The following is a 16,585-nucleotide window of genomic DNA, read 5'->3' as shown; positions in this document are numbered from 1 at the left end:
TGAAGACAGAGAGAGAATATGATATCTTTGCACAATGGAATAGTATGCAGTCACAATAAATAATGAAATTCTGTCATTTGCAATAACATGGAGGAAACTGAAGGATGTTATGTTAAGTGAAATAGCCAGGCACAAAAAGACAAATGTTGCATGTTCTCATTCATAGGTGGGAGCTAAATTAATTGATTTCATGAAGATAGTAAATAGAATGGTGGTCACCAGAGACTGAGAAGGGTACTGGGGAAGGAGGATAAAGAAGGGTTTCAATGGGTAGCAAAACAGAGTTACACAGAAGGAATAAGACCTAGTGTTTGGTAACACAAAAAAATGACTATAGTTAACAATAATTTATGGTATATTTCAAAATAACTAGGGAAGACAATTTGGAATGCTCCTAACACTTAGAAATAATAAATGTTTGAGGAGAAGAATATTTCAGTTTCCCAGATTTGATGATTGTAAATTATATGCTTGTATTAAAATATCACATATACTCCATAAACGTGTAATGATTATGAGTCCATAAAACACAATTTAAACAAACTGTAACTGTAACTTTTGATGAAAGAGATCTGTCTCCATCTTCCTTTTGACAATCCATTTTCCTCTTTTCAAGTCTTTTCTCCCTTCTCATTTTCAATTTAAAATAGGGATTTAAAGATCTACTTTTTCTTAAAATTTTGTTTCAAGATGCTTTCACTTTTGCAGATGGTGGAATGTTCTGTGCTGTTAGTCTGTTCTCACGCTGCTAATAAAGACATACCTGAGACTAGGTAATTTATATGAAAAAGGAGAATTAATAGAATTGCAGTTTCATATGGCTGGGGGAGCTTCATAATCATGGTAGAAGACAAAAGAGGAGAAAGGCACATCTTACATGGCAGCAGGCAAGAGAGAAGATGTGCAGGGAAACTCCTTTTTATAAAACCATCAGATCCCATGAGGCTTATTCACTATCAAGAGAACAGCACAGGAAAAACCCACCCCCATGGTTCAGTGACCTCCCACCGGGTCCCTCCCACAACACGTGGGGATTATTGCAATTCAAGGTGAGATCTGTGTGGGGATACAAAGCCAAACCAAATCACCTATAATTATTTCAATTGTTTGGATACCTCAATAAATCTAATCTGCTGTTAGAGCACAGTATTTTTTTTTAAACCTCAATTACTTCAGGTTTTACTATTTATCTCAATTCCTTTAAAAGTATAACACTTCTTTCAAAAATCCTTTCCTTGACAGAATTCTTGAAAAAAATTTAGGATGGCCTCCAGTAGAATAGTACTAGGCATTAGATATTTACTTGCTCTATTTTATGATACTTTGCAGAAGAGAGTACAGAATTTTACTATATTTAAATACAGCAGTTATTGACCCTTGTATATTTTTTAGTCGTGGGATTTTCTCTTTAAAACATGAGAAATATTACTTCAGTATTACTTCATTGTTTTAATATTCATAATGGAGTGAAATACAAAGCTGATCTTATTTTCAACACCTACAAAAATAATTTTATTTATTCTGCTAGAAATTTTCAGAAAAATTTCCCTCTTGAAATTTAAAACTTCACACAGAAAATGTTATAACACTGATTCCTGCTTATTAATCTTTTTTATTGAACATGCTAAGGCTTCATGATTTTTCAGGTAATTTTATTCAGATTCAAACAGTGTATAATTTTTCTTTCATTGTATCTTTCACTATTAGTTTTGATCTGCTTTTTTTTTATTTTCAATTTCAGGAATGTTTATTATTTGCAAATTTGGTTTGGTGATTTTTCCTGCATGCCCATTACAGACTCTCATTTGTTTCCATCTCTCTTTACTTATTGTTTTTTCATTCTTCATCATGCTTTCTTGCAGCAATTTTTGTGGAAATGTGTGTGTTCTGCACAAGAGCTTCCGAATAATTGTGCAATAGACCAGAAAACTAGGTGGTTCACACTGCTAACAAAGGCCTCTAATTAAGTCAGAACGATTTGATTATGGCAGAGTTTCACAGAAAATTGCTCTGGCCAAAGATGGCCACCTTCTTCCAAATTTCTTGAGAGGAGACTTTCTTGTGACGTCACTTGTGGGAGCCAGTACTGTGCAAAGACTATTCTATCAGGAGCCAAACATTATATAATAATTTAAAAAATTAGGGTCATAATTTTACATATAAAAGTATTGGTGGTAACAGTTTGTGTTTTTCCATCATCTGAAGTTTGCTATTAACTAATTTACTTTCCATATAACAGTAAGAAAGATTTAGCTTTTTTATGAACATTACATAACCAGTCTGTTTTATCTCAAGTGTGCTCGATTATTAACTACCAAAATGTCCTCATCTATGTCCATCACCCATCTATACTTTAAAAGTATAACTCAAATGTTGAATTAAATTAAAATAATAGGTTCACCACAAAGAGAAGGAAACTGAAATAGCAGACAAAATAATTGGCAAACAAACGAGGTTATAGTATAATCATCAGCAATAAAATAAGAAAAAAAATCAGTGATTCAATTCAAGATGACATTTTAAAAATTATGTCGATTAACATTTTCTAAAGCAATGATCAAATTTTCTAAGTTAAATTCTTGCCACACACACACACACACACACACACACTTATGTAAATACATATCTATTGATATTTGCATCTCAATGTATTTTCTTCTTTACCTAACAAAATCATGTCATTTTCCATACTTATTCTTTTTAGTGTACTCCATTATAAGATAAATTATAATTTTGTGTAGATCTCAAAGTGTTTACTAATTATTTTTTATTGATCCATGTCACTGTTGCTTGTAAGTAAACAGAGTGGCTTCTAAAATCAGTCACAAAATCCAGATTGATCGATTGAGCTACCACTTCTATCTAAGTAGCATGGATAATACCAGTTGTGGCTCATTTTCAGGCCAGATGATAGACCCCTTAATTCTTTGCCATAAAGATTAAAGCAGGCAGCTTTCTGGGATGGTGTCAAAAGTCCTGGCCAGTTGTGAGTGGAGGAACAAAGATAAACGTAACCTAATAGTAGCTGGATTTTGTATTAGCTAATAGGCCAGATGAAGACAAACTATCCAATCCTACCTCTTTTCTAGACATTCAAGTGTAAGACATCAATTCCACAAATATTTCTCTTCCTATGGAAGAGAAAGAGAGATGTAGGAAGTAGCATATATTCTGTTTTTCTAACATATTTGCACCTGGAAAGGACCACTGAGTTGTTGGGCAGTTCTATGAGACAAATCATAGTCCAAGGGGAGTATCAAGTTGCAAAATTTATTTGCAGATTGCCAAATGCAAATATATGCAAATACTAGATATATAAATATATATCCACATATATATACACATATACATATATCTATGATGAAAATGCCACTATTTTGTTTGCTCTTGTTGATTATTTTATGGATTATAATAAAACACCCAGTGTTGGAGGGTTTGGCATGCCAGCAAATAGCATTAAATTCCTACACTGCAGTTCTTTACTCCGGTTGTCTCCAATAAGTTAATGATGTTAATTATTTAATTGAATGTTGTTGGCATGCCAACAGCTCTCTTGCCTGTTTCCTTCTTTGCTCTCTGAAAATGTTCTTGACATGGGAAACACGACAGTGTTCCTTCCTTACAGGGTCAAGTATCCTACTTTTAACATTTAACGTGGCCCTCTGCAGGGAACGAAATTCAACACTCCTTACACATCACAGAGGTCCAAGTAAGTCTGCTAAAAACTTTTGTGGCTTCCTACTTTGAACAAACTTAGGTAATGGTAATACAGATGTAAAGGAGAAAAGATAATCTTCATTAAGATGAGGAAGAATGAGTGTCACAGAAGGAAAGCATTAAAATCATGATTTTGGCCTTGAAATTCTGTATACCTTTGCTGTTTTGCTCCAAAAGTTATGACACGATGTGTGATTTATGGTCTCTTACCTGGAATCCCCAAGTGATAGCCAGTAGTGAAGTTTGCTTTAAACCCTCCTCTCGCCAACGCATCGTTAGTGATGAGAAGCACAGTCATTCTATTGGTGGTAGAGAACACATCCTTTACTGGACCAGGCCCTGTGTACACAGCTGTTCCAAAGGAAAACGAGACAAACAGTGAGATGATCCTTTGGTTCTAGAAGGAAATGTACCCCACATCTCAGTTCCATCTGCCGGACATAGGGCTACATGCTACATGGCTCGCTCATAGAGCAGCCATAAGTAAATGAACGCACACATTCTTTTACATTTTGAACACTCTTCAACAAAGCCAACTTCTCTTTAAACTTTTTTGATATTACTTGAGGTTTGTGCAGCTCTATAATGTAATGATGAATTACTTATAATATATCTGACTTAGTACCACTGCTATTCAAAGCTCATGTTATCCCAGATAAATGACTACTAATAAAGACCTTTATAAAACAACGGAGTTTATAGTCACCTTTAGTAAATTGTTAACTAAACATATTCAGTATTTTTTGTGCGTTGAATCATAAACCTAATCTGAAGGATGGATTGTTTAGAGATTGAGAATATTAACTGCATGGTGGTTTTTAAACATTTTCCTCTTAATCCCTCGGCTTTGGGGATTTCATTAACAATAAAACATTCTTTACTGTATTTCAGCTAATTAAAAACTACATTTATTTTTAAAAGTTTTATATATTGGAAGCCCTGAAAGTGATTCAGTTTCAAAAGACCTTCCTGCCTACAAATTTTAAAACAATAACTCAGAGATCTTTCTGGAATTCTTATTTGCTTTTCAATGATTTGTTTAACTATTAACAGGTGAAATGACACATTTTTTTTTTAGATGATGAGAAGTCTGAAGTTTTTATTTGAAGAATAATTTGATCTAAAATGGGAAAACTATTTAAGATTTTTTATATGTGTATAAAAGAACCAAATTTCAGATTCCTCAGTTCTGGCCAACCTTCTAATCACAACAAAATTTTCTTTATTTGTTCTATGTGTGGCTCCCAAAATCCTCTCCCAGGAAGCTCACACTCTAGGACTCTGTGAGATTTTGCTGCCGAATTCTGCATAAGGGCTGACTGATGAAAATGTTGGGGAACCCTCCCCACCACACTGTCCCTTGATGCGCTCTAGAAAATGTTCTCTGGAGTCTTCATTGATTAGTTGCAGCATTCATGTGATTGTATCCTGATTGCATATCTAACAGATCAGGTTTTACTATAAATGATGAATACAAGTCCAAAGCACAGCTAGATAAAACACTTTTTTTGGGTGTGGGGGGGCGATAAAACACTTCTTAGTTGTATCATTTCATTCACCAAAATTGATCATTTGAGCATCTTTATTTAATGTGTGGCTTATCAAGAGACACCTTTTTCTTAAAAATGACCAGCCTGGCCAACATGGTGAAACTCCATCTCTACTAAAAATACAAAAAATTAGCCAGGCATGGTGGCGGGCACCTGTGATACAATCTACTCAGGAGGCTGAGCCAGGAGGATCGCATAAACCCAGGAGATAGAGGTTTCAGTGAGCTGAGATTGCACCACTGCACTCCAGCCTGGGTGACAGAGCAAGACTCCATCTCAACAACAACAACAACAGCAACAACAAAATGGTGGTAGTTAAATAACATATTAGCTATCATGTGTTTGACTGATAACTTTTTAGTGTGTTAGCATGTATTCTATGATCTATAGAATACACAAAATTTCCTCTATCATAGTACACTCTGTAACAGCACAAAAATTTCCTCTACAGTAGTACACTCTCCCTAGGCTTATTTAAAAATAATCGATAAATAAAAAAGAGAAATAAACTTTGGTCAATTTTTGAAGCATTCTCAGGTACCTATACAGAAGCAGCTAGTACTAGAGACACAGCCAAAGTAATAATAAAATGTAAAGTAAAACTCATTAAAAAAATTTGTATAACACCACAATTTGAGTAGTTTGAAGTAAAATAAAAACTGATTTAATAGTTATCTTTGGACATCCGATGTACATATAAAGAGAATTACATATGGGTGTCCTTCGCTTCTAGTCTCCAGTGTGTAGTGCTTGTGGTAGTCCATTAATACCAGCTGGTAGGAACTGATGACTCAAAAATATTGTCCAGAATAGTTGAACTCATGGAGATAGAGAGTACAATGATGGTTATGAGTGGCTGGAAAGGGTACTGGGAATGGTGGGGAAGTGAGAATGATCAATGGATACAAAAATATAGTTAGAATGAATAAGATCTAGTATTTGACAGCACAATGGGGTGACCACAGCCAATAATAAGTTACTGCACATTTAAAAATAACTAAAAGAGCATAACTGGGTTGTAACACAAAGACAGGAGAAATGCTTGAGGTGATGGATACACTATTCACATGGATGTGATTATTATGCATTGTAGGCCTATACCTCATGTATCTCGTAAATACATACACCTACTATGCACCCATGAAAATTAAAAATGAATTTAAAAAGCGAAAATAATTAGTCCTGCTTTGTGAAGAACGTTCAAGAAAAATATTATGTTGTCACTATTTTAAATATGCCTTATATTGTAAGCTCCACATAAACTTATGCCACCTTACTATTGTATTTTTATTTTGCAAGTTGTAAAAGAGTGATTACATTTATTAAGAAATGCTCTTTCCATCAGAACAACATCTTGAGCTACACAACCTTTACAATATTCAGATTGCAGACTTACTTAAGAACAAGGAATCAGCTTCTCCACCATCTCTTATTTCAACTACATCGTTAATATTTTCTAAGTCAAATTCTTGAAAATGAAGTTGTATATTCTTTCCTTTTTGTGCATTTAAAATCCAAACACCTTAAAAGTAAGAAGTAACATTTAATTTGGAACACACTTGGTGATTTCTCTTAAAAGCTTCACTCTCTTGAGAATTTCAAATAACTTAAAAAAAAATTTTTTTTTTCCATTTCATGAAAATCAATATTTTGAGGTGTTTCTTTTTTCCTTTCATTACTTTTTTCTGGTGAGAAAAATATATTGGTTTATTCAGTAATATTTATAGTAATATTTCAATTAAATTTGAAATTATTTAGTATAATTGATATTTTTATGAAATGGAATACTTTAATCAAAGTTTACAAATATTATTTTACCTGTACAATATAACATTTATGAATATCAAAAGATACCAAAATTATAGTTTTATTTTTTTAATTTTCCATGATCAAATTTAGAAGAAAATTAGGTAATTAAAATGCAATTTATAGGACAAGTAAGCTTTAATATTTATTTTAAATGTTTCTGCATTTATTTACATTTAGTTCATTAAAAAAAGAAAAACAAAATGAAACAAGACAAACAGCATCAATAAACACTTCTTGTTTTTATTGATTTCTGAAATGATTTAACCTTCAGATTTTTTTCTAGGCCATTCTTCTCTCATTCTCTATTAGTTTTCTCATTCACTCTTAAGAAATATAACTATATTTATATAGTAACAATTTCTAAGTCTTTATTTTCTGCACTTTTTTGAAATGCAGGCAAATTTATCTACTTATTTACTGTCTATGGCTGTACATATTTCAAATCCAACATGTTCTAAAGAAAAAGCAGAATTATCTCTTTTGCAAACTCATTTATCTTATCCTTCCTATCTCAGTGGCACTACTAATCACCCACTCACAGTTCTCTATGCTTGAAACCTCAGCACCTTCCTTAACCTCCTTTCTCCTACCACATCCAATCAATCACCGAAGCCTGTTAATATTACCTCCTATATCCTTTGAATCCCATTTACTTCTCAGTGTCCTTTGCTACTATGACAAGAGTTCAAATAACTATAGTTTCTCATCTCCCAGTTGGTGATGCTGATGATTCTTATACCTTACCATCGATCTCTGATCTAAAATGCAAGCTCCTTTTTATCGCCATTTTCCTGTAAACTATTCAAAGAACTCCCCAGTACTCTCAGAATGGAATTCAAGCTTTATAACATGGTGCAAAATCCCTTCACACTTCTAATTTTACCCATTATCAATATTTAATTTTTCTTGGAGATTCAAGAAACAGTTGTCTCCTACTTTGGTATGTCAAGGACTCTCCACGTCTCTCCACAGAGTCCTGCCTTTACCCTTATTATAACAGTATTTTGGACATTTTGTGCCTGACAACATATTGAGTCACCATCTATACTATTTTACATTTGTGTCTTCTTTACTTACTTCACACTAAGGAAATAAAGTATTGAATATACATTTGTTGAATAAACACATACATTTAAATTTAATAAATTTTTCCAAATTGTTTCAATGTTCCACTGCTTGCTGGATTTTTCAGATTATCACTTTGTTCAAATGATGTTTAAAAGATGTCTTCAGTGTGAAGCAGAGATAACTTTGTTTCCCCAAACAAGTCAAATTAGATTAGTTGCTATTTATTTTTGGGGGATGAGTTATCTGTCTACAACACTGACCCTATATGCACCTATAAAAGTGATGCTCTCTTATCTCTTGATCATCTGAAGGAAGAAGGTTGGCTTTTTCTGATGTCACATTTTCCCCACCACTGGGTCATTTCTTTCATCGACAGAATTCTCCATTTAGCTTAGTGGTCTTAACCAGGCATGGTCATGGAAAGATGTTTGTTTCCCAACCCAAACTCCTGAAGTGGAACCTTTGTAGGACGGGCTAGGGAATCTGCATCTCCAATCCAATCTTTATGTATCTCTATATGAGTTTCTCTATTTAGGAACATTGACCTAGAGGTAGTCTTTATGCAGTTTTAGCAAACTATTTTCTCTAGACAAAATTTTTAGTGATCTTTCTTGTAATTTTATTTTTTATACTGGAAATAATTACATTACTGTAGCTATCTGCTTTATTGACTCCAGTGTATATTTGCAAAAAGTGTGAATGCTACAACAGGTTCTTTACTTTTTAATACTTTCCATTGTCTTTGTCCTTTGAAATTGCAAACTTGTTAAACACACTGTAGACATTATATGCACAGACAAGGAAAGTGATTTAGAAAGCGGTGTCTGGAGTAACACTGGCTCTCTCACTGTTGTTATTCAACTTCTAAATTTGGAATTATAATAATGACACCTGCTTCAAGAAGTTCTTGTGGGAAATGAATGAAATAATGTATATTGGGCATTAGCACAGTGCCTGGCATGAAACAAATGCTGTATATATTTAGGAATTATTGTTATTTTTGTTGTTGTATTAAGCAATCTTATAGGTAGACATGACAGGTGTACTCATGTTTGACAAATTGATAATCTACTTTGCTGTGCCAAGGGGAGATCTACATTTCATATGGAGATTTGTTTCTGATGACCTGGAAAAGAAATGACTCACAGAAAGCCAGATTAGGGTAGTTGTTTGGAAAGTTCATAGAACTGAATGTTGTATTTGGCTCCCACAGTTCAAAAGGTCCTCCACAGTCCGCTGAAAAGGAAAGCAATGGGAAATCATTAGTAACACAACGTTTATTTCAGAGAGATAATACTATATGCCAGCGAATTTTCAACTACATTTCTTAGAATACAAATTTTGACAAGTAAATTTTAGTCATGTAAGGGTAAATGTTGCAGTTTAAGTAAAGGAAAAATACTTAATAGATTAAATAGATAAGAACTCCAATGATTAGTGAATATTGAGCTTTTTTCATGTGACTGTTGGCTGCACATATGTTATCTTTTGAAAAGTGTTTGTTCATGCCCTTTGCCCACTTTTTTACAGGGTTGTTTATTCTTTTTCTTGTAAATTTCCATATAAAGTTTTTTATAGAATCTGGATATTGGACCTTTGTCAGATGCATAATTTGCAAAAGGTACCATCTGACACCAGTCAGAGTGGCTATTACTAAAAAGTCAAAAAAACAAAACAAAACAAAACAAATATTGGAGAGTTTGTGGAGAAAAAGGAACACTTACAGACTGTTGGTGGGAATGTAAATTAGTCAAACTATGTGGAAGACAGTGTGGTAATTTCTCAAAGACCTAAAGACAGAAATACCATTTGACCCAGCAATTCCGCTACCAGGTAGGTATACACTCAAAGGAATATAAATCCTTCTATTATAAAGACACATGCACATGTTTGTTCATTGCAGTGCTATTCAAAATAGGAAAGACTGAAATCAACCTAAACGGCCATCAATGATAGACTGGATAAAGAAAAGGTGGTACATATACACCATGGAATACTATGCAGTAATAAAAAATAACGAGATCACAACATTTGCAGGGACACGAACGGAGCTGGAGACCACTATCCTTAGCACGCTAACACAAGAACAGAAAATCAAATTCTGCATGTTCTCACTTAGAAGTGACAGCTAAATCATGAGAACACATGGACACACAGAGGGAAACAACACACACTGGGGCCTTCGGAGGGTGGAGAGTGGTAGGAGGGAGGGGAATCAGGAAGAATAAGTAGTGAATACTAGGCTTGATAACTGGGTGATAAAATAATCTGTACAACCAACCTCCATGACACGAGTTTACCTGTGTAACAAACCTGCACTTGTTCCCCTGAACTTATCTTTAAGTAGATAAGTTAAACTTTAAACTTAAAAGTTAAAACTTAAAAGTTAAAAAGAAAATTGAAAAAAAAAATAGATAAGAACTATTCAAAATTTCTTTAGTATTCTTAAGGCCCTTGTGAATCTTCAAGAAAGCGTGATAGTGTGCAGCACTCCCCTAAAATTATTTGTACAAAGGAACTTTTTTGTCAAGTATCTTTTATAAATAGGTGTCATAAACTAAGGTATCAAATCCCTACTGTAGAAAATGTTTACTTATAATAAAACAAATTCAATATTTACCACTCTCTAACGAGAAAGGCTAGTAAATCATTTAATTCTGCAATTCTTGATTTTCCTTTTTTCCCCTTTTATTTATTTATTTATTGGTAGTCTTAAGGGGAAGCTCCACTATTCTGCACATCGATAGTAAGGAAAGGGCGACAAAGTGAAACTTCATTTGCTTAATGAATGCTCTGATCTGGTAGCCAACATTGGACAGAAGCCGAGTGGAGACAGGTAACTTAGTAAGGCAAATTTATTAAAACAGTAGAGCACAGATCTTCTAGCTCAGAGATTGACCCTTTAAGTAGGTAGATTAACTTTATAAAATTCTTAACATACTTTGGTGTTTCATTTATTAGAAACAAATTCTAAAGTAATGTAAAAAATCAACAACTATTTTAAACATTCTAATTGTGTCTACTTCTTGTTACCATAATTATGTTTTAAAATAAGACCAAAAGAAGAAAAGTAACCTAATTTGAAGAATGCAGAAAACTGGAATAAATATATTATTTTCTATTATTAAAGGCATATAATACTGGGATTATTTACCCCCAATAAACTAGAAATCAGATTATGGGAGGAATAATTAAGTGTCTCTACATCTATGACAGAGTCTATAGCCATACCCTCTTCTTTAACTTCTCTTTCATATATCATCTGCCTTATTTCTGTAAATCACTTGAAATTCATGTGCATCTTCAAAATTTACATGTAACGCACTGCTTAGATTTGAGTTTCATGATGCATATGATGGGAGAGAGAAGGCAATTACTCTGACTCAGTGTTGGGATCCTTGCCAACCTGTCCTGTTCAGTAAAGAGATAGGGCATGATCCTGTTCTACATGCCTTCCAAGGCCAAGTTTGTCTAGACCCAGATGAACTTATCAAAATAATAAAATGTTTTACCAAAGCTTGCAAAGTGTTTCCATGCATATTATCTCATATGGGGAGAGAATGCAGTGCATAAGAGGAGGATTTGTTGGAGCTGCTGGATGAAAATTGTGGCTCTGAGTTAGTTGTCTTGGAGACAACTAGATATCTATTAAGGATTTTTCAGATTATTGTAAAATTAGAGATAATTTAAGAAATGTTCCTTTGTATTACCTGCCATACTTAGTACTGGTTTTCAAGGCAACCTTGCGGATTAGGTAATTACTATTATTATTTCAGCTTTAAATGGAAAATCCGAGAATTACAGATATTCACTTGCTTGTTAATGCAGCCACCTAGTGTCAAAGTCAAGACTTCATCGTGGTTAATCTCAAGCTCATCCTATGGTACTTTACTGTCTCCTATTGGGTTGATTAAACTTTGAATAATTTCCACCATCTGGTTCACACTGCCATAGGCAGGGTTTCAGTTGAGTCTCTATAACTTGCACTTCATATGTACATAACAAAAAAAGGGCAGTGGATGAAAACACTGACAAGTAAGGTCAAGGATGGGTAAATCTAGAAGGAAGAAGAGAGTGTACACGGGCTGCTGAGAAAGGCATGTGAACCAAAGAAAGAACAACAATGGAGAATAAGGGCAAGTTCTCAACAGGAAATCATGACTAATTTACAAATATTTTGGAAGAAGGGTCTACCACAATCCTATAACCTCTACATACACATGGCACATTTAATTTCAATAATTCTACAATGCTATGAAATACTTCTTTTAATCCTTAATGAGACCAGTGAAGGAGGGAATGTGTAACTAACTGCAGGGACAAATATTCCACTCAGATATAAGAGTGGGAAAAAGTAACTGCCTATTTCACAAATGTAGCAGTGGCCAATAGTGGGTTTAAAAAAAAAATGTTTTTGTATTTTTTACCATTATTCTTATTTTATCCTCAAGTAACAGGAAAATATGTAAAACCTTATATTCCTGATATAGTAAATAGCTGAGATTTGGAAAATGCATTGGATTTTGACATAATTGAACACTTAGTGTGCTCTACTTAAAGTTGAGTAGGTAGGATGTTAATGAGTACATAACAAGAACTCAAACGTTGTCAAGTGTAATAGTTAAACCTGTCAAGGCAGGCAGTTTACTTAGCATTTCTCCACCAAACACAAGTCTTGGAAAATGCATCCCTTTAAAATACTTAAGTACTTTTTGAAATGCATTTAAAATATAATTTATTATCAAATAACTGACCAATAAGACATCTCTGATCCTTGGCCTGATAAAATAGATCAGTTACTCTCTGCATATAAATGACTGTAAAGAATTGGTAAAAGCACTTTAAGTCATTCTAAATATGATGACACAATTTACTTTAATGGTGGTGTTGATCTAGCAGAGATGTGGCGTGTGCTTCTAATAGAGAAACTAAAGATTAATGAAATGTAATTCCAGATATCACAGTCAGGCTGTGCCATTAGGTAAAACATCCTCAGCCAGGGAAAGAGAGTAAAATAGCCTGTCTGGTATAGGGAATTATATTCATTTACAGTGTTAAATTCCTTCTTCTTCTTCTTTTTTTTTTTTTTCTGGGAGCTGTTCTCTCAAACACTTGTGTTCTGATTAATTTCTTACTATGCCACTAGGGATTTTCACTGCATATACTACGTAAATAACATGCAGTATTTGGCAAAGTGATTGCCAAGGATAGGTATTTTCCTTGATACATGTCATTTTTACTCCATGCTTAAGCTTCTGATGTCCATGAAATGTGTGTTAATGCAGGGGTGTTTACTGAGAGGTGGAAAGGAGAAGAGCCTAGCTTTCATCTACAATGAGAGAGCTTTAATTAAAAATATTTATGGCAAAACAAGAAATGAGAATATGGGAAAAACAGATTTTTGATTGATACTTTATGTGATAGAATTAAGAGATGTAGCTTGAGAAATAATACAGCCTATTGATTGATGTTTGAATATATAAAAAGTGGTTAATTTTCAAAATTGGCTATTGTTTTTCATCATTATTGTAATAGATACACAAATCTTTTGGTATTACAAGCAGCATTTTAAAAGTTTAGGTTGTAATTTAAAGTAAAATATTCCATAAAATTTTGTTTTCATTTTATCAAAATTTATGTTTTCATTAACAAGTTATAGTGATCATTCCTGATATAAAGATTTTTACTAAATGTGCAACAATAAAGTTCAGATTTTTATTCTCTGTGCTCTAAATTTGGTTATTAATAAAAATCCAGACAATGAGAGCTCAAAAACATAGGCTATTAGTTTGTTTTGTTTTGTCTTGCTTTGAGATTGAGTCTTACTCTGTTGCCCAGACTAGAGTGCTGTGGCTATTCACAAGCATGATCGTAGTGTACTCCAGCCTTGAACTCCTGACTTCAAAGCATCATCCTGTCTCAGGCTTCTGAGTAGCTTGGACAACAGGTATGTGCCACTGTGCCTGGCTCAGGCTATTAGTTTTAGAGGTAAAATAGTGAAAACAAAATAAAACAGCCCAAAACACACTGATACAAGTGTATATGTTTGCAGTTAATATGGAGTTTGCTACAGGTTTGACTATAAGTCATAATAACGATATAGAAAGCAAGCAGTTCTGCTGAATATGGCCATCAATTTCACTGCTGAATATGGCCATCAATTTCAAGAGACGTAGAGAGGTAGACAGGTACTGATTGATTCATATCTACATGAAGAACTAAAGTTAGATTATTTAGCTCTAAGTGTTAGGTCACATCCACAAAACTTTCCAAATTAACTTCCCCACCCCCCCTCAGAGAGACAGGGTTTCGCCATGGGCGAGGCTGGTCTTGAATCCCTGGCCTCAAGTGACCTGCCCCCCGAGCCTCCCAAAGTGCTGGGATTACAGGTGTGAGGTACTGCACCCAACCATGCCCAATTACCTTTAATTCACATTTGGAAACAGAAAATGGCTTTAAAAATGGTGAAATAAAGAAAAACTGTGGAAATAAAGAGTGAATATTGTAATATCTAATACTACAGATAGGTGTTTTGTTTTTGTTTTTGTTTTTAGTTAGTTTTAACAGCCCCAGAAATAAGCCAGGGGCCTGAAATATGGATTTTGTTTTGTATACACCTATTTCTATTCAGTAGGTATCTTGTCATGAATCATCAAAATTGTTTTAAATTGGCATGATAGTCGTGTAATGGAATGTTTACTCTCTTAAAGTGTGCTCAGTGCAATCCCCACATTTAAATTCATTTGTACCAACATCACAGAGCAACAATTGTAGAACTGATGCAGCAGAAAGTTATTAAAGTCATGAAATGGAAGAATCTCTGTGGTTATCAAAGCCAAACTTACATTTCCTCAAACTAGACACAATGTGGGTTCCTAGGAAAGAGGGAGGAAACTGAGCTTTATTACTCAGTCACTGGTCTGGGATTGTTTTCTTCCCTAAGTGCTCTAAACGAAGCCAAAGAAAGGCTATTAGCCAGCCAGCCATGGTTTCCTTTTATTACTGCTTAAACAAGTCAGTGATCTGGAACCAAAAAAGCTCTGCTCAAATAAGAATTTCACTGAACCAATTGCAAATGGCATTAGAATGAAATTGTTCAGAATACATTTGATGGTAATTAACATTTTCTGCTGTGAAAAATATTGTCTTGAAGTGAACCATTTGGAAACTGGAACAAATAGACTCTGGGCAGATTCTAAAGTTTGTATTTTCAAATCAGATGGGTTATTCTTTCATTATAATTTCCCTATTGTTAAAATAGACGAGGACACCAAGCTTGACATCAAGACGTTATCTTTTTCTCTTTCTGATTGGAATGTAAATATGAAGACTATAAGGGTCATATAGATAAATTTCTCACTTAAGAAACCATATTTAAAATTTTGTTTCTATGTATGATATGATGTAAAAAAATTACCTCCAATTTTCTATTTTAGGTAGTGATGAGATGCTGCTACATTTTAAATATCAGGTCTAAGAATCTATGTTACTTCCTCCCAGAAAATTTTTCTTCTTTATTATTTATGAATAAATAGAGGAACAAACCAGGAGAATTATCAAGAAAATCTATCACGTTAAATGACTGAAATATCAAAATAGCTAAATGTTGCTAGTATTTGGTATCTGTAGGGATAATTAATATCTATCAAGCCATCTATGATTTTAACGATGTTGAATGTTGTTCTTGCACAAAACTGTTCCATATAATAAATAGGTAGGGTGTGGGTCACCTACACAAAATGAAGTGAGACAATTATTTTCAAACAATGTCATGAATGCAAAATTACTGCATTTATGTGAGTATATTTTTCTACATCCATCCTTACCATCACTTCCAAACTTTAGTTTTGGTGCCAAAATTTTGTTTAACAAAAGTTTCGTTTCATGTCACCAAAATAAGAGTATATTCAAAATAGAGAGAGATAGAGACAGACACAGAGAGAGAGAGAGAGAGGGAAAGAGAGAGAAAGAAAGAGAGAGGCTTAGTCCATCTCTAACAGTATTTACTGATGACCAGTTATTGTGATGTTAGGAACCAGTCATACACTGGTAAAGCAAAGGTAAATTTGACCTAGAGTTTGCTGTGAAGGAACTCACTTCTTGTCACAATTTTATGACCAATATTATTACATGAGAATGTATGGTACTTTCCTGCTTTGTCATCACTTTTATGAGTATCATTCTGTCTTTCATCTGCACACTTCCTTAAAGCCTTCCTTTGTTCACATTTTGTCTTCTCCAAAGTCCTCTATCACTTACTTCTCTCATGTATTACTTTTAGGGGCACATAGTTATACATTGCTTTAAATATTTATTTATATAATTTTTTCATGTATTAATGGTTATTGCTACATCTTACTTTTCATCTGCAGTGTTTTGCAGATGGCAGATATTTATAAAATTTGAATGAATGATTAAGTATTTAGTAATTTATATATATT

The 16,585-nt window shown here is 33.7% G+C and overlaps 1 protein-coding gene across 2 annotated transcripts in view; it reads right to left on the bottom strand.

Moving 5' to 3' along the window:
* The window catches only part of TMPRSS15 (transmembrane serine protease 15), a 136,386-nt gene that overhangs the window by 52,476 nt on the left and 67,325 nt on the right, over window positions 1–16,585 (bottom strand). For both annotated transcript variants that reach the window (XM_073010272.1, XM_007966679.3), the window contains 3 exons: window positions 9,291–9,380; window positions 6,664–6,789; window positions 3,928–4,068 (listed from right to left, as the gene is read on the bottom strand). In XM_073010272.1, coding sequence (XP_072866373.1) covers window positions 3,928–4,068; window positions 6,664–6,789; window positions 9,291–9,380 — 357 coding nt within the window. The remainder of the gene's footprint in view (window positions 1–3,927; window positions 4,069–6,663; window positions 6,790–9,290; window positions 9,381–16,585) is intronic.

This window comes from Chlorocebus sabaeus, chromosome 2 (assembly GCF_047675955.1).
Source record: "Chlorocebus sabaeus isolate Y175 chromosome 2, mChlSab1.0.hap1, whole genome shotgun sequence".
Taxonomy (NCBI): Eukaryota; Metazoa; Chordata; class Mammalia; order Primates; family Cercopithecidae; genus Chlorocebus; species Chlorocebus sabaeus.
This window is presented reverse-complemented; position numbering and strand designations above follow the sequence as displayed.